We start from the raw sequence: 23,031 nt of genomic DNA on the forward strand, positions 1-23,031 counted from the left end.
ATTCCCCTCCGACAACTAATGTAGAATAAAATGTAATTTACAGAACGTCATTTTCATCTATACTTTCGAAGAAATCGTCGTTTCATTAAAAGAATCGCGAATCTAATGGGAAAAAAATCGCTTTTAGTGCCGGAAGTGTCCAAGGACAAGTTCGGCTCGCCAGATGCAGGTCTTTTGATTTGACGCCCGTCGGCGATCTGCGCGTCGTGATGAAACGATGATGAAAACGACACGAACACCCAGCCCCCGTGCCAGCGAAATTAAACAATTGTGGTTAAAATTCCCGACCCTGCCGGCAACCGAACCCGGGGCCAGTATGCTAACCATTTTGGCATGGAGCCGGGCGAATCTAATGGAAATGACCTGCTTTAGAGTAACCTAGTAGACTGCGAGCCAGCGCGCGAGCTGTCAAAGACTTCACCCAGCATTTGTTGGACATGCTACGATACAATAATTAATAGTTTTCCAGTGATTTTTCGTATCTATATAAAATATTTGATATCCCATCCTGCTGAGGCGGAAAGGGACTATAGGTCTTAGGGCATTCCATTCGAAAAAGGTGCTGGCCTTCTGACCCCAACTTGGCAGGTTCGATCCTGGCTCAGTCCGGTGGTATTTGAAGGTGCTCAAATACGTCAGCCTCGTGTCGGTAGATTTACTGGCACGTAAAAGAACTCCCGCGGGACTAAATTCCGGCACCTCGGCGTCTCCGAAAACCGTAAAATAGTAGTTAGTGGGACATAAAACAAATAACATTATTCTATCATTCGAAAAAGTGCGTTTATTACGTAACAATAAAACTGACCGGCAAAGGGATTCTCGATTGTCACTGTACAGATAAAGAATGACTTCACAAAATTAAACGGATTCATCTTTCACCAAATTCACTTCCTGTATTCAAGTATTACTCAATATACACAGCAGTCGATAGTGAAGAAGTAGTTGAATACCCTACATAATGCCTACATTCTTTACATCCTTCCGGCTTGCCACCACATGAGCTGATTTTAAGAATAGGGGGACCGGGTGAGTTGGCCGTGCAATTAGAGCCGAGCAGCAGTGAGCTTGCATCCGAGAGATAATGGGTTTGAACCCCACTGTCGACAGCCCTGAAAATGGCTTTCCGTGGTTTCCCATCTTCACAATGGGCAAATGCTAGGGCTGTACCTTAATTAAGGCCACGGCCGCTTCGTTCCCACTCCTAGGCCTCTCCAATCACATCGTCGTGTTAGAACCTATCTAAGTCGGTGCGACGTAAAGCAAATTGTAAAAAATTAGGAAAAGGAAAATAGGGTTTGTCTGTTACATTGTTACGTAAACTACACCCCCGATGTTATGCAATGCGAAGCTATTGGCAGTGAAAATTTAGAGGAAAAAAAAACTGTTTGATTGAAGCTACTAATTAAATTGGCTGTGGCACAGGAGACGCGGTCTTAATACCGACAATTCTCATGATTCCTTCAGATTTGCCTTTTGATTTCAAACGAGCTCAGTTCCCAGTAAGTCTGCTGTGGCGTGACAACAGATCACAGTGTCAGGTACTTAAGAGTGGATGGAGTTGATCCCAGTGGAGAACGTTTTTCTCATGGACAGCTTTAAGTGTCACTTTTGCGTGTTACATCAAAACACAATCTTTTCGTGCTCATTACTAGAGAAAAAACGACTAATGTTGTATACAAGGAAATCCTATAAGTCCTCAGTTAAAAGTAGCCTATCGCCTTGTTATCATAACTGCTCCTGTGCGAAGCTGGGACGGGTAGCTAGTAAATAAATAATTAATTAATTATTTTTTTGCTATTTGCTTTACGTCGCACCGACACAGATAGGTCTTATGGCGACGATGGGATAGGAAAGGCCTAGGAATGGGAAGGAAGCGGCCGTGGCCTTAATTAAGGTACAGCCCCAGCATTTGCCTGGTGCGAAAATCATAAACCACGGAAAACCATCTTCAGGGCTGCTGACAGTGGGGTTCGAACCCACTATCTCCCGATTACTGGATACTGGCCGCACTTAAGCGACTGCAGCTATCGAGCTCGGTAAATTAATGAATGAATGAATTAATTAATTAATTAAATGATCTATTGCCTCAGGTAACGTGTGCAGGCATTTTAACTTGACGCCAATTAAGCTGCGTAGGCGATAATTTCGACATAACAGGTAACAGTGAAAACCGCTTAAAAATCTGTTCAGACTCTCGAGTTATAGATGCATGCCAGTGGTAGTTTTATGTTTGATTCGACTGCATTCCATTTCCTACCCACTAACTGTTCAGAGCCGGGGTGAGTAGCCTAGAGGCCTTCGACTCCAAGTTGGCAGGTTCGATTCTGTTTCATGCCGGTTGTATGTGAAAATACTCAAATACGCCAGTCTTGTGTCGGTAGATTTAAAGGCACGTACAAGAACATACACGGGACAAAATTCTGGTACATCGGCGTCTCCTGAAACCGTAGAATATTATTATTATTATTATTATTATTATTATTATTATTATTATTATTATTATTATTATTCTGAGTGTTCACAAAAGTATGCACTCGGAAATATCAGCTTATGGAACACTATTTGTCTTCAAAAGGATTCACAGTCCAAAAATGGGAGACGAGTGTCTGACAAAATAAAACCAGTTGGCCGTGCGGTTAGGGGCGCGCAGGTGTGAGCTTGCATCCGGAGGATGGTGGGTTGGAAAACCACTTTCGGCAGCGCTGAAGATGGTTTTCTGTGGTTTCCCTTTCTCACACCAGGCTGTGCCTTAATTAAGGCCATGGTCGCTTCTTTCCTAGTCCTAGCCCTTTCCTATCCCATCGTCGCCGTAAGACCTATCTGTGTCGTTGCAAATTGTAACAACAACAAAAAAATAAAACCAATCATATGTTGTGTCTAGTAGAAATAAACATCAAATGCATTCTTTTTACGATCTGTAGGTGAATTTCATTTCTTATTTTGCATATTCAGTTGTTTCACTTGCCTCACCATGACCGATTCAGATGTAATTCACTCAACTTTCGAATCGACAGAAGAAAATTGTAGCCCATTTCACTGAGTATATCTTAACTTTTAAGTACATCTTCGTAAGCAATCGCGAGGTAGTGCTCTTAACGTAAATATGTCTTTTAGCGGGCGGTTATCTGAAAATATGAGTCAGGAAATTACCGTCACAAAATGCGTGACGGAAATGTAACGTAGTAACCGTGCAGGTTGTGTCTTATTTCTAGTAGTCATCTGAAGTTAGCAGCAATTGATGCAGGGCCATGACCGAGAGATATATTTATGATCATTTGATTTTCGCAAAGGGAAAAGTGGTTTCATTTTTTGTTTCTTTTCGGTTAAATGAAGAATATTGTTCCGTCGTACAAGCTGAGAATACTTCTGTTCAGGACTGAGAGGTAGTCGCTTAAAATACTACAAACATTGAATGCACTTTTTAACGTAGGATGTGAAATATAAATAAACCTAATGCTCCTGGAACTTGAGCGACCCAGTGTTGTGTAGCAGTGATTACTCGACAGGGAACTGAGTTATGAATGCAGCTTCATTTCTTCCTTCAATTATACATTCAATCTCACCACTTGTTGGAACATATATTTCTGCAACAGAAACACACATTATCAAGAATCACATTACTTTATGAATGGAATTACTATTAAATGTATTTAGGAAGAACTTTTCAAAGCTGATAATATATTGCAGGAGAGACTAGTGGTTTTAGATCTTGGGCCAGGGAATTGTTTTGAATTTATATATAATTTTTCAGGTACTAAATACAAGATTACCGGACGAATTGGCCATGCGGTTAGGAGCGCGCAGCTGTGTGCTTGCATCCGGGAGATAGTGGGTTCGAACCCCACTGTCGGCAGCCCTGAATATGGTTTTCGTGGTTTCCCATTTTCACACCAGGCAAATGCTGGGGCTGTACCTTAATTAAGGCCACGGCCGCTTCCTTCCCATTCCTAGGCCTTTCCTATCCCATCGTCGCCATAAGACCTATCTGTGTCGGTGCGACGTAAAGCACATAGCAAAAAAAAAAAAAAATAGCATTTTCACACCAGCAAATGCTGGGGCTGTACCTTAATTAAGGCCACGGCCGCTTACTTCCCACGCCTAGCCCTTTCCTATCCCATCGTCGCCATAAGACGTATCTGTGTCGCTGCGACGTAAAGCAACTAGCAAAAAAAAAAAGAAAAATACAAGATTGTTTCATGTGCTTTAGTAAAATATCGACAATACGGTATTCCAAAAAATAATTCACTAAATGTTATAATTAATCCCGTGTGGGTGGGGGACGCAGACGAAGAATACACCCACGGTATCCCCCGCCTGTCGTAAGAGGCGACGACTAAAAGGGGCGACCAAAGGACGATGATATTAGAACCATGTGATTACTTGTGATTAGTTTTGCGGAACACCATGTGTTGACGTTACATGCGACTAGTACCAAGTTGCGAGGAATCTACGTTAGATAGGAGCAGTACCATTATGCAAGAAACACTACGTGTCTAGGCGTTGTTCGTGATAAGTGTCACTGTGAGCATTCCACCGGCCGGTTCCACTGTGTTCAGAATGGGTCTACGTTGCCTGTGGTTTGCACCAGATTGTGAGAAAGAACACGGGTTTGATCGGCGCCTGTGATAAGTACCACTGTGATGAAAACCATGGGTAGTCGTTGCCTGAAAATAATACAATTATGTGATACACCGTGGGTCTACATTGCCTATGAAGTCCGACTCGTTGGCTGAATGGTCAGCGTACTGGCCTTCGGTTCTGAGGGTTCCGGGTTCGATTCCCGGCCGGGTCGGGGATTTTAACCTGCATTGGTTAATTCCAATGGCCCGGGGGCTGGATGTTTGTGCTGTCCCCAACATCCATGCAACTCACACACCACACACAACTCTATCCTCCACCACATTAACACACAGTTACCTACACATGGCAGATGCCGCCCACCCTCATCGGAGGGTCTGCCTTACAAGGGCTGCACTCGGCTAGAATTAGCCACACGAAATTTTTATTATTATTATTATTATTATTATTATTATTATTATTATTATTATTATTATTATTATTATTGCCTATGATTGGTAGCACTAAAAGTATACGTGGCCTGTGATTAGTTCCACTAAGTGAAGAACTCCACGGGAATACCGGCGCCCGTGATTGGTCCCACTATGTGAGGAACACCAAAGGCCTGCGTTGCTTGTGAGTGGTGCCATGTGCGAAACACCACAGGTTTGTGTTACCTGTAAGTGGCGCCATTGTGTGTGCCATACCATGGGTCTACATTACCTGTGATTAGTACCACCATGCCAGAAACACCATGAGCCTAAGAACACCACGGTCTTGCTTTACCAGTGATTAGTACCATTATGAGGGGCTGGTGACCTGGATTTTTGAGCCCTTTAGATAAGTATCATCCCATTAATTAAGGCATTGTGAGTAGGATTCACTGATTGTTTCTGTTTCACGATCATTTTTTTTAATAGTCATTCGCTTTAGACTCTAGTTAGTAGATACATTTTGAAGTTTTCATTTTCATTTCGTTCACCTCGTGCCATTAGGGGCCGATGACCTAGCTGTTAGGCGCCTTTAAACAACAAACATAATAATAATAATAATAATAATAATAATAATAATAATAATAATAATAATTAATGAGCAGAAACTTAATTAAAACTTTCTTCAGCTTATCCCAGTTATTTGTGGGGTCACTGGAGCCACCTAGGCTCATTTTGGTACTGGCCAGTGGTTTAAGACCCTTAAGGCCCTTCCTGGCATCACGTGATTCTTGAGATGAAAATCTTGACCCAGAATCGACCGGGATTCGAACCTCAGCCTTCCTGGTGGGAAGCCAGCAGCTAAGCCACTGAGGTAATCACGCCCTCCTGAGCAGAAAATTATTGTGCGTAAATCCGTGTCGCCATTGCTTGTCTGGTAAGCCTTGTAAGGCGAACCATCAAACGAGGGACTCTGGCGTTTGCTGTGTTTAGGAAACTGCTTGTTATTGTTGTAGAGGATAGTGTTTGTGTGGTGTATGAATTGCAATAATGCTAGTGAAAACAAAAATACCCAGTCCTCGAGCCATGGGAATTAACAGTTCAAGATTAAAATACCTCGATCTGGCCGCGAATCCAACCCTGGTCGCCGAGAAATGAAGACCAAGACGCTGGCCATTCAGCCATAGAGCTGGACAAGAAATGTAATTGAAAAGTTGTAACGAAACTTTTTTTTTTACTACGTACTCTCCGGAGCCCACGTTTGCATGCACAAACCTGAGATAGGTGGATTTTTCGAGAGCGCAAGAAAGTATATTTGGCATTCCATGTCGTACGATATAGTCATGTGAAAGCGATCTGCATGTTTAGCTTTTACTCATAATCTGAAAACAATCTGCCATAATATTCTATATTCTGTAGTTGTGAGACATGGCTTTAGTCCTCCCAAATATATTTATATTGTGGGCGGCTGAATGTTGCAGTTAACTCATATATTTTGGATTGAATGGCAGTTCGCTTTCTTTTAAGAGTGGTTAAATAAAATATTATTTTTATTAGATTTACGGGGACTTTGAAAGAACTCTGTTTCACAAATGTGGAAATCTGGCTCTCTCTTAAGATATTCGTTATGCAGTCTCTGAAGTAGTATGGTTTTATTATTATTATTATTACACACACTGCCTTACGTTTTATAGTGACTACCGTCCATAAGTGTTAGTACATTAATTGAAAACATGATAAATCTAATCGTAAAACATTCTTGTAGTCTAAGCACAGATTTCTGTTTACATATTTAATGTGACTTCATCCTCAGATGAAGGGGTGTATTATTCCAAAATCAAATCAGGTTTTATTTTCATTTCTGAAATGTTTCTTCTTTGTTTACAGGTCTATGGAAAGAAGACGGGAGAGCAGATGATGGAAACTCAAGGAGGTGAAGCTCAATTGAACAAAGAAACTCACCCAAGTGCCAAACCACTACCGTCCTACACAACTGTCCAAGAAACGCAACAAATTTCTAAAGAAGTGAACGCAAATATGTTAAAGCACAAGGTCGTTCGTGATGTTAAGAAGGAACAGATGCACATACAGTCTCAAGAACGAGTATGTGTCAGAAAGTTGACTCCTATGGTGGATACCAGAGATGGTGCTTCACTAGACAATAATCATCTTGTTGGCCGCGTAGCTCATCATATAGCTGATCTTAAATTACAACCCGTTCTGGAGACAATTACTCTGGAAGACGAGGAAGTAAGTGACACAGAAGTGGAAGAAGGAAGTGTCGCAAGGAGCTCAGGCAATAATTCCAATATTGCTCAGTTAAATAATGTTAATTCACATGATGGCAATTCCGAAGGTGGTTCGCCCTCAGGTGGGAAAAGAAATAATTCTAGAAGTCTTCCAAACGTTCGTCTGGAAGCAGATGTTGCTCAGCGAGTAGATGTTGCTCAGCGAGTAGTCGTTGACTTATCAGACAATAATGTTAATGGCACTGTGACGGATGCGAGGGCTCAGGTTCCATCAGCACCGCCACCTGTTGTTAAAGCGCGCAGTGCGTCGCCGCCACACAGCGCCGCCTCCTCAGTTGATCGATGCTGTTACCCCGAGAGTGTCCGAGAAGTATCGGCGCTGCTCCGGCAGGCGCGGGAAGGATCTCCGACCCAACAGCAGCCACACTCCTGCGGGAGTCTCTTCGGTCAGTGTGCAACAGGCCACCAGCATGGAGCATGCTCTGGTGGGACAGCACCACTCTTGCAGACCTTCTCACAGCCAACCCCCAACAATAACACCTCGGACAATACAATCCCGGTCAGTCTGACCCAAATCCTACAACAACAACAACACAACTACCACGTTAACAGTCAACAAATTTTGGAGGAGGACGAAGAGGACGAAGAAGTGCTGCTGGAGGAGTATCATAAACAGCAGCAGAGGTTCTTGGCGTCAATGGGCAACGGCGCTGCCTCGCATATTAATAGTAAAGTGGTGCATAGTGACGATAGAGTGTCGTACAGGCTGCCTGAGGACTATGAATACTTGTGTGGACTCGTGCCGCAACTCAAGAGGGATGCCAAGGACTGGCAGACCAAGGCGGATGCGCTGGAGACGGAGGTGCTGGAGCTGAGACGAGAGCTCAAGAAGAAGGAACAACAAGTCCTGCGCCTGCAGAGAGAAGTTCACAAACTGAAGGTAGGACAAGACACGTTTTATTATGTACGGTGGATTTTTATGCTGTTCTGAAGATTGCATTTTAATTCTTGCAAATATTATTTTATAATGACCAATTACATAGTGTAGGAGTAACGCCACTTATTTCTTAGCCGGGGACCCTGGGTCCTATTGTTAGACCTGATTTATAGAACGTGGTCTTCACTCAACTTCGTGATCACAATCAGGAGCTGTTGGTCTCAGGGGAGGCGTTGTGAATACCAAGCTGAAACGGCTGAGGAAGTCATCACACCGATCACGTGTCGCCCTAAAATATTAAGACCACTTGGCTGGTTATGTGTCAAATTTTCAGATTATTCACACTTAATGACTTCATGTAGCCCGTGTTATTAAATCTTTAATTGACTTTCTCAGTACAAATACTAGTCCTTAGCACATTATTTTTAATAAAAAGAATGATAAATAGGCAAGAATGGGAGAATGTCTATCATCCTTTATTCATTCCAGCGAGGAAGGAATATAATTTCGTTCTGACCTATGATGACAATTAATGAATATGATTTTACACTATATTAGTTTTAATTGATAAACGTAAAAGAAATTAACACCTTTTTAGATGGTAAAAATGAAACACTACATTTTTCATTCCTACAGCACCAAGGTGTTCTGTAAATACTGAAAATTATGCCAATTTAATAAAGATGTTGAGTTAGTGGAACTGTAACAGTATTAGACCTACATGAGCTAGTATGGTGACCTGTAGCACAGCATAATAAACGAATTGCTCCTCAAGATACAACGGATAGCTGAAAATTCACATGTTAAAATAGTTGCGATTGCAAATATTTATTGATGTAAGATTTTTCGTTTAAAATATAGTGAGCGAAATAATCCTACACCCTTGCTCTTGATTTTGGCTTTCAAGAAACCATGTAAGAATTATGGCTGTTAAAAATAAAAGTAATGTAAAGCTTTTCAATTTCGCGATGCCAGCACAAGAAATATTGTGCATATCGTCGCTGCTGGGACAAAACCTCCTACTGTACGTGAAATATTTTAGCTTATAACTTTGGCCGGTAAGGTTCTGTCATCTAAGGTGCAATATTGTGTGAATATTGTCAAGGCATTCTCGCTCTTCATAATGTATGTGCTGCGGGTCAGTTTATCTCCAAAAATATTATGACATAGGAGGTTTTGTCCCGGCAACGACGATATGTATCACCTACTTTTTACTTTGTTCATCTTTTCTACTTCTCCATAAATATTTGATCATATTATTAAAGTATAGAAACAACACGTTTAAATAGCATAAATTTACGATATTTGGACAATAGTTTTATACTCTAATAATAAAAGCATTAGAACAGAACCAATAAATGCTCTTAAGAAGCAATTTTCTTTACATGCTTTGTTCAATTATCATTTTCTTTTATAAGTGAAACCGGATATCACCTCCAAAACCCGATATAGTTCTATGTAGGCAAATATGAAGGGGTAATATATTAGAGATCAATCGTATTATTAAGTGAATCTATATTTCTTATTTTATAACTGAAATACAGGTTTTTTATACATGTTTACACAAACATGCGAGTGCATAACACGGCAGTATAGATTATGACGTGGTGAAGTTGGCAATTATGATGGGTAAGATAAAACCTGGAGGCCTATATGTATCACGTATGAGTATCAACTTTACTTGTATACTATAGAAATAATCTTGACAAACTATGTCATCTTCTATTAACGGATAGATCATTTTAAATAGTTTCTATCTGAATTCGAACAAGAAATTAAGGTGTTCGTCCCGAAATTCTTTCAGTGTTTCCTTCCAAATATTTAAGTAATACTCACTAGAAGAAATGTTTCTTCTCTATTTTTATTTGTAGATATTACTATTATTACTACTTTTGTGTCTAATTGGTGTAAATTTTCTTGAAATTTTTCCCCGAAGAAAATTTACTGCAGAGTTTGTTTGAACGGGAGTAGACTGCTTGTGTGAGGTGGAAACGGTGTAGGCTATTTACTCCTCCGGCAGGGCATAGTTTGATCTGAGCATTTTTGAAAATTAATTGCTATATTAGGAGGGGAACATTTTACTAGGGTTCACTCAGCCCGCAACAAAAATGAGAAGGACAAGCTTAGAGCTAAGAACTGTATACCTGTGGTGCCGAGATAACCATCCACGCATTCAGGAGAATTTATGGTCAGTTTTTATTTATAACACTTATGAAAATCATCAGAGTGCATTGTTCTCAAAAGCTGCATTTTGAACCAACTTCTATAGTTAAAATAACGAAGCTTAAGTATATTCAGAAGAATACGAAACTCACATTATTCATACTGAAATGAGGTTTTTAGGTTAATGCTACTTTGGATATATTCGGTAGGTCTTACCTACGGCAAGAAAGAAATAATACAAAACGTATAATGACAGTAAATGCAAGAATATGTATTAATAATAATAATAATAATAATAATAATAATAATAATAATAATAATAGAAAATGTGATAATATTTTGGGTTATTCCGTGACAGAGGAAACAAAGAGAAATATTTTACGCTTCGTGGAGGCTTTACTCCGCGAAATCTAAATAATTTATCTTTGTTTACTTCTACAAAGGAAAACTTCAAAAGATTATCAAGCATTCTACACACGGGCTGTGAAAGCATCAATTTACATACAAAAACCACAATGTTACTGGTTTTACATCCCACTAACTACCGTACCCCTACGTTTTTCGGAGACAAAGAATGTCTCATTTAAATCTCTGGTGTCGGGCTGAGTAGCTCGGACTATTGAGGCGCTGGCCTTCTTACTCCAACTTGGCAGGTTCGATCCTGGCTCAGTCCGGTGGTATTTGAACGTGCTCAAATACGTCATCCTCGTGTCAGTAGATTTACTGGCACGTAAAAGAACTCCTGCGGGACAAAATTTAGGCACCTCGGCGTCTCCGAAAACCGTAAATGTAGTTAGTGGGACGTAAAGCCAATGCCTAATAATGGTGTCCTCATAATCGCAGAAGAACGAAGACTATGTAATTTAAATAACAACGCATAATTAAGATGCGAAGTTAAGATATAGACTAAACCAAATTCAGTCTCTTATCACTTTAAAAGCAGCAATGTCTCCTCTTTGGCTGAGAGATACCCAACATTAAGCATTTATGTTAGCGGTTTATATACACACAACACTGTCTAGCCTATTCTATCATAGATTATAAGCAATATGTTCCTGGTTACCTATAAGTTAGGAATATTGCACACTGATGCGGTCAATGGCTAGCAACATTGGATTCAAGGCACAAAGATTTCACTTCACTTCACTTCACTCTATCCAAGAATGTTCACTGCAAGCCACCACACCAGGAATAAAACATCTACAAATTAAATGATTTATTTATTTTCTATTCAGTAATAATAATAATAATAATAATAATAATAATAATAATAATAATAATAATAATAATAATAATAATAATAATAATAATTTCTTGCGGTTATTTCTAGCCAGGAGTATCGCTAGTAAGGCAGACCCACCGACGAGATGTTAGTTCATATTTAAATAGAGTTTGCTAATGAGAATGCAAAGAAACTGTGATAATGAATATAGTTACTTCAAAAATGACTTCCCTCTCAAAATAATTAATTGTGAATGCGTATAAATAATTGATGTTCTCATTTTTGTAGAAGGAGAGAGATAGAGAGTATCTTTGTAAGAAAATGCTGAATAAATGGCCTTTTTTTTAATTCAGAGTCGAGTAATAGAAAACGTAGTTAAATATAGTTTAATAAGTAGACCTTGTAAAATGAACAAATATATAAACATAAATTAAACACGAAACTAACTTTTGCAATTTTTCCGTTATTTTACTAATTTTGTTTCGATAGCTTTGACTCCACAAGTATTCTTTGAATGTTTAGTTTTCACTGCATTATGCGAATTACTCTTGAGTTACTGATCGATCCAGTCTCCGTACAACACTCTGGCCTATGCCACCAAAGGCTCACTTCGTCGTACCTTGCCTATGTGCAATGCAACGCACCGCACAACCAACCACCACAGAGACACGCGATAGGGGCAAATGTCCCTTTTTATAGGGTTGGTAGTTGGTGTCAGGAAGGGCATCCGACCGAAAAATTAGGCCATAGTTTATGGTTGAACTATGCGTCTTAGGGATGTATCTAAAGCACATTTCAAACGTTCTTGTTAAAACGCGGGGCTACTGCCTAGTATGTTCTATACTAGTACACGAATATCAACAGCTTACTTCCATAAAGGACGCTTTATCTGCGCTAATCCAAGAAAGTTAAGGCGAATAAACCTACAACGTCGTTTGATACGGTAGCCTATTATTTCCTTTGTTCTTTCCAGCTGACAACAAAGAAGAGCCAGATTATCAAATACCATTTTTTTTAAATTGTATATGCTTCTTGAAGCAGAATGCCTGTGGAGAACGGCTAATCTCTTGCAGAAATTCATTTATTCTCTGTGTATTAAAGGTTTGGAGCAGAGGTTTTTTCTATGGTACCTGTGACTCTTTCATTCGAACAGTCAATTAAATAAATTGAATCCATTCTTCAGTTTCTTATGTATCCGATCTCAAAGTCTCATGAGCTAACACGAAAAAAATACGTTTATAAAAATCTTGCATTAAACTTGTTGCTTGAAACGTCGTGGCCAACTGCTCCGTGGACGTAGTATGTGGTGAAATTGATTTCATAACGTGAGCAATGCTGGTATCCGTACTGGTGTGTATATGTTCGTTAACTGGAGCTGGGGGGAAAAAAGAAGGGTTACATGTTCCGTATTATTCAGTCGTTTACTTGGAGTTTTGGTGCAAAATTAAAGACGCCCCTTGCCCAAAGGATTACACCTCGTGATGTATTGTTTAATGACTAGCTGACTCCAGCTGAGTCTGCCACCATTCCCAGGTACCCTCGTTAGGCTTATTCGCTTTTTCGTTCCTAACGACTTCCGTTGGTCAACTTTTCTTCTGTACCCACCCTGGAGGTGTTAGGCTTGCGAGACCTAGGTAATCCTTCATTGATCGAGTGATTTGGCTGCGCGGTTTGCGCCATATCGCTCTTAGTTTGCATTCAAGAGATAGCGGACTCAAACCCCAATTATCAGTACCCCTGGAGATGGTTTCCGTGGTTTCTCACCAGATAAATGCTGATACTATGCATTAATTAAAGCCTTCCTAGTCATCACAGACTTTTTAAGACTTTGTCCAGACTTCACGAGTTATTTCTCAGGTCACCAGAGTCATTCCCGGTTTGTTTCAAATTTTGATCGGAGGTTTAAGACCAGAATCTATTCCGGATGTAGCATGACTTCTTAGGCGAAAATTCGACCCCACGATCTACTTGTTCACGAACATTAATAGTAAATAATAATAATAATAATAATAATAATAATAATAATAATAATAATAATAATAATAATAATAATAATAATAAATCTTGGAAGTTGAAAATAGGTGCAATGAGTATGGCATTAAAACTAGACTTTTCAGGACTAAATTGTTGTCAGTAGGCAAGAAATCCAAGAGAATTGAATGCCAGATTGGGGATACAAAGCTGGAACAGGTAGATAATTTCAAGTTTTTAGGATGTGTGTTCTTCCAGGATGGTAGTATAGTAAGTGAGATTAAATCAAGCTGTAGTAAAGCTAATTCAGTGAGCTCGCAGTTGCGGTCAACAGTATTCTCTAAGAAGGAAGTCAGCTCCCGGACGAAACTACCTTTACATCGGTCTGTTTTCAGACCAACTTTGCTTTACGGGAGTGAAATCTGGCTGGACTCAGGATATCTTACTCATAAGTTAGAAGTAGCAGACATGAAAGTAGCGAGAATGGTTGATGGTACAAATAGATGGGAACAATGGCAGGATGGTACTCGGAATGAGGAAGTAAAGGCTAAGTTAGGACTGAACTCGATGGATGAAGCTGTACGCATAAACCGGCTTTGGTTGTGGGGTCATGTGAGGTGAATGGAGGAGGATAGGTTACCTAGGAGAATAATGGACTCTGTTATGGACGGTAAGAGGAGTAGAGGGAGATCAAGACGACGATGATTACACTCGTTTTCAAACGATTTAAAGATAAGAGGTGCAGAACTAAACGAGACCACAGAACTAGTTACAAGTAGAGGATTGTGGCGGCGTTTACTAAATTCACAGAGGCTTGCAGACTGAACGCTTAAATGCATAACGGTCTATAATGAAGGTGTGTATAATAATAATTGTGTGAATACTACTAAAACGTTGGGAAGTATAAATAACGTAATGAATTATGGCCTACAGGCTACATTAGAATTATGTTGAAAACTAATAGCTACCTTCTACTAGTGAAGAAAATAATTAAGGGAGAGTTACCAAAATTAAGAAAAATACTTTGAAAAATATCCTTAGTTAATATTAGAGAAAATAAATAGTTCAATAAGAATTACAGTACAAAGGTAATGAGAAAGTTAAATTGAAAAACAAAAACAAGGAGAAACTTGTCTAAGTGCAATTAGGCTATACTACATGCTGAGAAAGATATTGTACTCCCAAATTTGTAAACTCCTGGAGGCGTGTATTTCTTCTAGAGCAGGAAGTTTCCTAGTGCTCGGGTAAGGTGTAATTACTTTTAATTTGATAGCAGTTATTAATGTATATATTTAATGACCCACAACGAACTGTGTTAATTTGATAAGTCGCTCCCGTTTCCTCTTACTTCAGTCATTAATATTAGGATGGAGGTAATTATTTTAGATGACGAGAAATGCACTGAATAGTGGTGTTACGGCTCTAAAGAAAAATAAACTACAAGATCGAAGAAGTCTTCATCCTGCATCATTATGATGTCATTAGGCTTTAAAAATTTGCAATTTCTTCCTTGGAACCATGGCCTTGCCTTCTACTCTCTTTTCTCTGTAATATGAATTACTCTATCGCACTGCATGCGCAAGTGTCCACAGAACCTTCAGGGTGAGGAATGAGAACGATTAAAAAATATGAGAGCACTTTTAGGACACAAGACGTGACCTCATTTCCACCACGATCAGCAATGTCCACCACCTTCACCATGTCAATTGCTCTGAACTTGCACTTTATACCACCTAACGGCCACGGTTTCAATGTCGTTTAATTATGCATGGACTTACGAACTTTTCTGCACCTTTTAATATCCTCTCAATAGAACCTGAAATTGGAATTTCGGCAGTTAACATATTTCCCAACTCAATTATTACTTTCGCAAGCTCAATAACAAGATAATTTTAATTTCAGATCTTTAAAATAACATTCAACAGTACATAGTGTCTTTGAGCCTGCGAAAATAGCTATGTGAAATATTTCAGCTTAAAACTTTGGCTGGTAAGGATTTGTCACTAAGTTTCAATATTGTGCGATGACCCTCAAAGGATTCTCGCCCTTGGTGAGATACGTATTGCGGGTCAGTATTTCTGCCACAACATCGTCGCATAGCTGTTTTCACAGACACAATAACGGTAGATACCACAACTTCTCACATCCCTGACATAGATCGCTCCCATTTACAAGCGATATTTCTCCCCTCGTTTTTCTCGGTCAATTCCAACTCTCCTCTATATCTCACAGTTCCCAAGAGTCAATGAAGTCGGATATCGTGCAGGAGCAAGTGTAACGCGCATCAGACATACTTCTTATTCGCACATCATTCACTTAAACACCAGCATTACGATGTTGTGTCACATATGGAGTGGGCTCTATGTTTTTCCAACCGAGCGAGTTGGTCATGCGGTTCGAGTCGCGTAGTTGCGAGTTTACATTCGGGTCCACGGAAAATAACCCTCTGCATTCATTTCGGCTTGTTTCCTGCTTCCTTTCTTGCTTTACTATAGTTCTTCATTATTTCACTGGGTTTTCCTACTCTCTTCTGTCCATGTTATTCCGTTTCTTCTTCTCTTTCTCCTGGAAATCCTTGACATTTTGTAAGAATCTCCTAAAAGTTGTTTTATCTTGTAGCATATCTGCTGTTATTCCCATCTCATATTATTATTATTATTATTATTATTATTATTATTATTATTATTATTATTATTATTATTATTATTATTATTATTATTATTATACAAGCGAATGGGCCACTAAGAATCGCGCTACAACTTCATTTCTTTCTCTTCGTGCGGAGTTTTATCTGTGATCAGTACTCCTTCATGCGTTCGCTGGCCTGCTTCCGTTGTTCATCTGTCCAGGCTCTTCCGATCTTCTGAGTTCTTCCTGCGGTTTGAACACCTTCCAAATTCTTCAGTGTGTTCCTAAATGTGCTCCTTTCTAACAGCTGGACTTCCAAGATGCTTAACCTATCCATCATATCCTTCTTCGTTTTCTTAATCCATGCTGTAGTGGTCTTTTTCCTCAAGAAGTAATCAAATATCTGTTTGGTAAGTCTGTTTGCGTTCATTCTGTACAGATGTCCAAGAAACGCTAGCCTCCTTTTCTTCATGGTCTCTGAGATTCTTTCCACCTTCTGGTAAACTTTTTTGTTGCTCCGAAGTTTCCACCCGCTTTCAGTTTGGACAGCTCCCATAATTTTTCTGAGGACTCTTCTTTCCAGGACCTCTAGCTTCTTGAGCTTGTAGTTCATGAACAGGCATTCACTGGCATACAGGCATTATTATTATTATTATTATTATTATTATTATTATTATTATTATTATTATTTCACGGGGACCAATATTTAGGTCACTGGTCCCTGAATCTACTTTCAATAAATGCAGTGTACTGTACTTATTTCATTTTGTATTTGAAATAATTCTCTTAATTTGAGATAGCGTCGATGCATTTCACTGAAATAAGTATAGAAATGCCTGAGGAAACAGGGACCGTCAGCTCTGGAACTCGAACTTCTATCTCCATATTGTACACTCTGGTTGCTCTTAGACATGGCAGTGAATAAGAACGAGCCTTATCTTCTTGAAGACTTTCCTTGGTATTACTTACGAAGCTCAGGATTTCGTATTGGTCGTGAAATACTGAAGCGTGTTGGATGGATTCAGTGATTATCTTTCAGAAAAGCTGGGCGAGCACGTGTGAATGAGAATCCTTAGAATTCACATCAAGAGTTTAATTATATTTTATAGTTTAGAAGACTGAACGAAGTAAAGGGTGATAGTCGATGTTACACGGGTCATTTTCTCCTATCAGTTTGGAACTGTAAAAACAATTTTCTTGGTTTAATGCATTGCTAGTGAGAAACCGTAAAGTTAATTTGGACTTTCTACCGGGCGAGTTGGCCGTGCGGTTATGAGCGCGCAGCTGTGAGCTTCCATCCGGGAGATAGTGGGTTCGAACTCCACTGTCGGCAGCCCTGAAAATGGTTTTCCGTGGTTTACCATTTTCACACCAGGAAAATGCTATGGCTGTGCCTTAATTAAGGCCACGGCCGATTCCTTCCTATTGCTAAGCCTTTCCTGTCCCATCGTCGCCATAAAACCTATCTGTGTAGGTGCGAGGTAAGTCAACTAGCAATAATTTGGACTTTCTAAAAAACATGAATTAAGAATTCTTTCAGGGTATATCGCACGGAAAATTCATCTCTTAACCACTTTTGCCTACTCCTATGTAACGTCATACTATCTCCTGAAGGGCTAATCCGTTCATCTCTGTTATTGTTATTCAGGTACTCTTTGTCGTTGGGGAACCCGCAGCTTTTGCGGGAAGATTGCTCTATAGAAATAATAAAATGTATAACAGTTTTAATTGATGTGTATATGTACATCGTTCCGAACAAAATTATTTGGTAACGACTTCAAAACCAGTACGCGTGCATGTAAGTATCGTCGAATTTCTTATGATTTTAGGTGGTTTATTCATTACAATAAAATATGCTTGTAGTTTCACACGACTGTTGATGATCTCAATTTTATGTGGAATTCGAACCGTAAAAACATGATTTTCCATTTCTAAAGTCGCACATACATCCATCAGGATTCGAACCGCGTCGATTTGATGAGAGGCCAATGACTAAATCACTCAACTATCACTTCATTGCTATTGGATATATGGCTAGATCGCATTGAGGACCACTCGTCCAGAATAGTTTGCAGATGAGGGTGATCCGTTCCATTTTCTGCTTCATCCCTCATAGCATCACAAGGGTTGTCAATTAACTTCAAGAGGCTAAGCAATAACCTGCTGTGCCGTATCATCACTTTTAGTTCTTCTTGACATAGCCAGAAACTTAACAAGAGCCTTCCCTGAATGTAGAAACTTGATGGTTAGCACACCCTCCTATAATGTTCTTTGAAATTTTGCATTTTAAGAAATTGCGATTTCTGAAAGAACATGTAGTTCTAGATAGTTTCAAACTTTAAAAGGAACCAGGTGAGGCGTGACGGTAGCAGTACTCTTACCCTGGTGTTAGTTTAGTGGTTCTCATGGGTTCGGAGCGTGATAACACAGTGGCATAGTCACTGGCTTCTCACTACAGTGGCCGTGATTGGAGACCCAGACAATGCGTGTGGGATAATTCAAAAGGGAAGTCGCTTGCTAAAAGTTGATCGTTGAGTTTACCTGTCTAGGGATACTGATTACCTCGGATCGTGTCAGAATACATCAGTCGCCATAGTAAAGAATACTTGTAATGTATTGAGAACATCTGCAAGCTGTACATGATGTATAGTCGTTCTTTTTTTTTAGAAAGAAGCCATATTTTCCAGTGTCGACTTAATTAAATGTAACGTAAATGCTTTCCAGTTTGCAAAACCACAATTTTAATATAAATTAAAACACTAAAACATACCTGTAAAATAATACACACTATTAAACAAAGAATGACATGTTTCGTTCTACAAGAACATCTTCAGGTACGCATATAGTATACGCATTATATGAAATGAAATGGCGTATGGCTTTTAGTGCCGGGAGTGTCCAAGGACATGTTTGGCTCGCCATGTACAGGTCTTTCGATTTGACTCCCGTAGGCGACCTGCGCGTCGTGATGAGGATGAAATGATGATGAAGACGACACAGACACCCAGTACCCGTGCCAGCGAAATTACCAAATGATGGTTAAAATTCCCGACCATGCCCGGAATCGAACCCGGGACCCCTGTGACCAAATTCCAGCGCGCTAACCATGTAGCCATGGAGCCGTACTATGCATACTATTAAGTGATTTGATAGAATCTGAGGATGTACTTGTAGAACGAAACAAGTCATTCTTTGTATAACATTGTGTATTTTTTTACAGATATGTTTTTAGTGTTATAATTTATATTTAAATTGTGTGTTTGACAGACTGGAAAGCTTTTAAGTTAAATTTGATGTATAATAAGGAATGAGTGCAAGTAATTGATGTTTCTTACATTTAGTGTTTTATCAGAATGGTAATTGAATACACAGAGTGGTTGGAAACAAAATGAACGAGGGTTAGTCATACAGATAAATAATTGGAAAAAAAATAGATATATTGTGCCGTTGTCACTTCATAAGCTGCTGAAGTTAGCAAATCAGATCGCTTCGCGGGAGGCTTCAGATAGGCTTTGTGAGGCAGTGTTGCTAAATCTTCACGTGACATGACTGGGTTGAGAGCGCCAATAGAAGAAATAAACTTCTCCAGGGGAGGAACTTGAAGAAGGACGTCCCTGCTGATAGGCTCGGTTCATAGCAAGCATGTTACACTGGTACTGGCTGAAACCCACGGTGTGTTAGTGTTTGCCGCTCATTTCTCGGCATGGTCTCAAGCCCGACAAAGCCACGTGCAGATTGAGCAACAGCGCATCGTAGAGCCTATTTGAAATCGCCCGCGAAGCGCTCTGACTGCCTAACTACAGCAGCTGGTAGAAAGACAACGGCGAGAGATACCGACCTACTTTTTAAAAAAAAAATACTTATCAGTATGGCCAACACTCATGTACTCGGTTCTCCGAGGCAACTCTGTATGTAAGTTAAGCAGATTTTACGACCTCAGCCCGTCAATTTTATTAACGTGCTAGCCCACTGTAAGAAATAACGAAGAAGTTAATAAATGAACTTTCGCGTAGCTGTGAGCAGCTTGCATTTGGGAGATGTTAGGTTTGAATTCCAACGTTGGCCAACCTGAATATGGTGTTCCGTGGTTTCCCATTTTCACACCAGGAAATTGCTGGGTCTGTACCTTAATTAAGGCCATGGCCGCTTCCTTCCCATTCCTATGCCTTTCCTGTCACATCATCGCCATAAGACTTATCTGTGCCGGTGCGACGTAAAGCAAATAGCAAAAAAAAAATTGGACACAGGGGTCCCGGGTTCGATTCCCGGCGGGGTCGGGAATTTTAACCATCATTGGTTAACTTCGCTGGCACGGGAACTGGGTGTATGTGTCGTCTTCATCATCATTTCATCCTCATAATGACGCGCAGGTCGCCTACAGGAGTTAAATCAGAAGAGTTGCACCTGGCGAGCCGAACATGTCCTCGGATACTCCCGACACTAAAAGCCATACGCCAATTCATTTAATTTTTTCTTTCACTTTATCTAGCACACCACTACTATTACCTTCTATCTACTACGGCACAGTATGTATTACATGATCAAAGCACCGTTGCACTACACATCATAAAAAACGTAACACACACAATTAAAAAATGAATACGAAAGAAAAACTCCCTCAGAGCTCACAACAAACGAGCAATGAAAGTAGCAACGACATAAGGGAATTGCCATGGAGCCTACAGCTGAAATACTGGTAGTCTGCAGTTTGCTAAGCGAGGCGAAATTACGGCGGGCTCTGTAGAGGTTACCTATACAAATTTTATTTTCTCTAGATACATTAAACACCATATTAAGCATGACGTTTCTAAGCACGGAATTTTTGAATCAATATTCCATCTAGAATTTCTCAGTTGTTGTAGTTTGAGTAATCAGTCTATAGACTAGTTTGATGGAGCTCTCCACGCCACCCTAACCTGTGCTAACCATTTCTACATAACAGCTGCATCCTACATCTGCTCTAATCTGCTTGTCATATTCATACCTTGATCTAGCCCTACCGTTGTTACCCTTTACACTTCCCTCAAAAACCAACTTTGCAAATCCTGAGTGTCCCTAAGATGTGTCCCATCATTCTATCTTTTGTTCTGGTCAAATTTAGCCAAACTGATCTCCTCTCACCAATTCGATTCAGTATCTCTTCATTCGTGATTCTATCTATCTATCTCACCTTCATCATTCTTCTGTAATGTCACATTTCAAAAGCTTCTATACTCTTTCTTTCTGAGCTAGTTAACGTCCATGTTTCACTTCCATACAATGCCACGCTTCAGCCGAAAGTCTTCAAAAACATCTTTCTAATACCTATATCAATGTTCGAAGTGAGTAAATTTCTTTTCTTAAGAAATATCTTCTTTGCTTGTGCTAGTCTGCATTGTATGTCCTCCTTACTCCTGCCATCGATAGTTATTTTACTACCGAAGTAGCAATATTTATCTACTTCCTTTAAGACTTAATTTCCTTATCCAATATTTCCTTCTCAGTTACCATTCTAGAACATGAAAAATGAAATGATTTATTTTTCTTCGAAAATTACGATTCAAAATACCAGAAAACTTTGTACAGAACTTAACAAGCTCGCACGGTTGACAAAGCTCTCTATCAGACCGTTTGCAATTGGCTTTACTTCGCACCGACACAGATAGGTCTTATGGCGACGATGTGATAAGAAAGGGCTAGGAGTGCGAAGGAAGTGGTCGTAGCCTTAATTAAGGTACAGCTCCAGCATTTGCCTGTTGTGAAAATGGAAAACCACAAAAAACCATCTTCAGGGCTACCGACAGTCGGGTTTGAACTCACTATCTCCCGAATGCAAGCTCACAGCTGCGGGCCTCTAACCGCACGGTCAATTCGCTCTATAATAGACCGAAAAAATAGTCATAAAGAGCTGGGATGGGGAAGGAAGCGGCCGTGGCCTTAATTAAGGTACAGTCCCAGCATTTGTCTGGTGTGAAAATGGAAACCGTGAAAAACCATCTTCAGGATTGCCGACAGTGGGGTTCAAACCCACTATCTCTCGAATGCAAGCTCACAGAATCGCACGGACAACTCGCTTGATCTATAACAAACCGCGGAAGCTTGACCTCGGATTATGAAATTCTGAAACCGGATACGAACGCTGTCAAAAATACTTGGAAGATACTGAACTAGCCGAAAGAAATAGGATTTCGGAAAATATTGCCATACACAGGTACAGTCACTCAAAAAAAGAATGAGTGCATGGTATTGTATAATTTCCTCGCAGGTACACTTTTCTCAAGAAACAATTGAAATTGTAGATACAACGTTTGTTGTAGGTATCCACAGGGTTCGTATCTGCTTGAGAGGGTAATTATATTTTAATAACTAGCTGTTACCGCGATTTCTCACGCGTGGATTTGGTAATTTGATAGAAGTAATAGTTCCTCTGTACTGTAGTAAGACATTATCTGGAAATTCCTGAAGTATAAAACTCACCTAAAAACTGAGTTTCATTTACCTCAGAAACTCTTGGTAAACCACGTTTGTGTATTGACTTTTGGGGCCAAGATGACCATGCGTCATAGAACTGTACATGTGAGAAACAGTCTTCTCTCAAGTCGGAAAAATAAAGAAAAGAAAACTTGTTGCTTAAATTTTTAAGGAGATTCCAAATGAGTATTTCCACGTCTCTAACATATTCAGATTTTTAATTATCAGCATCCCCATAAAAAGAATTCAACCTTTTTATCAGTCCTTCCCCCAGCTCCACCTAAGTGTATTTTCCGAAAACAAAACAAAAATACATGTTTCTTTATGTATAAAGGAGAGTCCAGTACTAATTTCCACACCTGTAACATTCTCAATTTTTGAGCTATAAGTATCCTCATTAAAAATAATTCAATATTTTTCGCT

General features: G+C 39.7%; 1 protein-coding gene across 1 annotated transcript in view; it reads left to right on the forward strand.

The window, feature by feature from the left end:
- The window catches only part of LOC136878905 (cGMP-dependent protein kinase, isozyme 1), a 759,217-nt gene that overhangs the window by 397,679 nt on the left and 338,507 nt on the right, over nt 1–23,031 (forward strand). Inside the window, exon 3 of the mRNA XM_067152503.2 lies at nt 6,876–8,177. Within this exon, the coding sequence (XP_067008604.2) occupies nt 6,903–8,177 (1,275 nt within the window). The 5' untranslated portion in view covers nt 6,876–6,902. The remainder of the gene's footprint in view (nt 1–6,875; nt 8,178–23,031) is intronic.

Source organism: Anabrus simplex, chromosome 8 (genome assembly GCF_040414725.1).
Source record: "Anabrus simplex isolate iqAnaSimp1 chromosome 8, ASM4041472v1, whole genome shotgun sequence".
Lineage (NCBI taxonomy): Eukaryota > Metazoa > Arthropoda > Insecta > Orthoptera > Tettigoniidae > Anabrus > Anabrus simplex.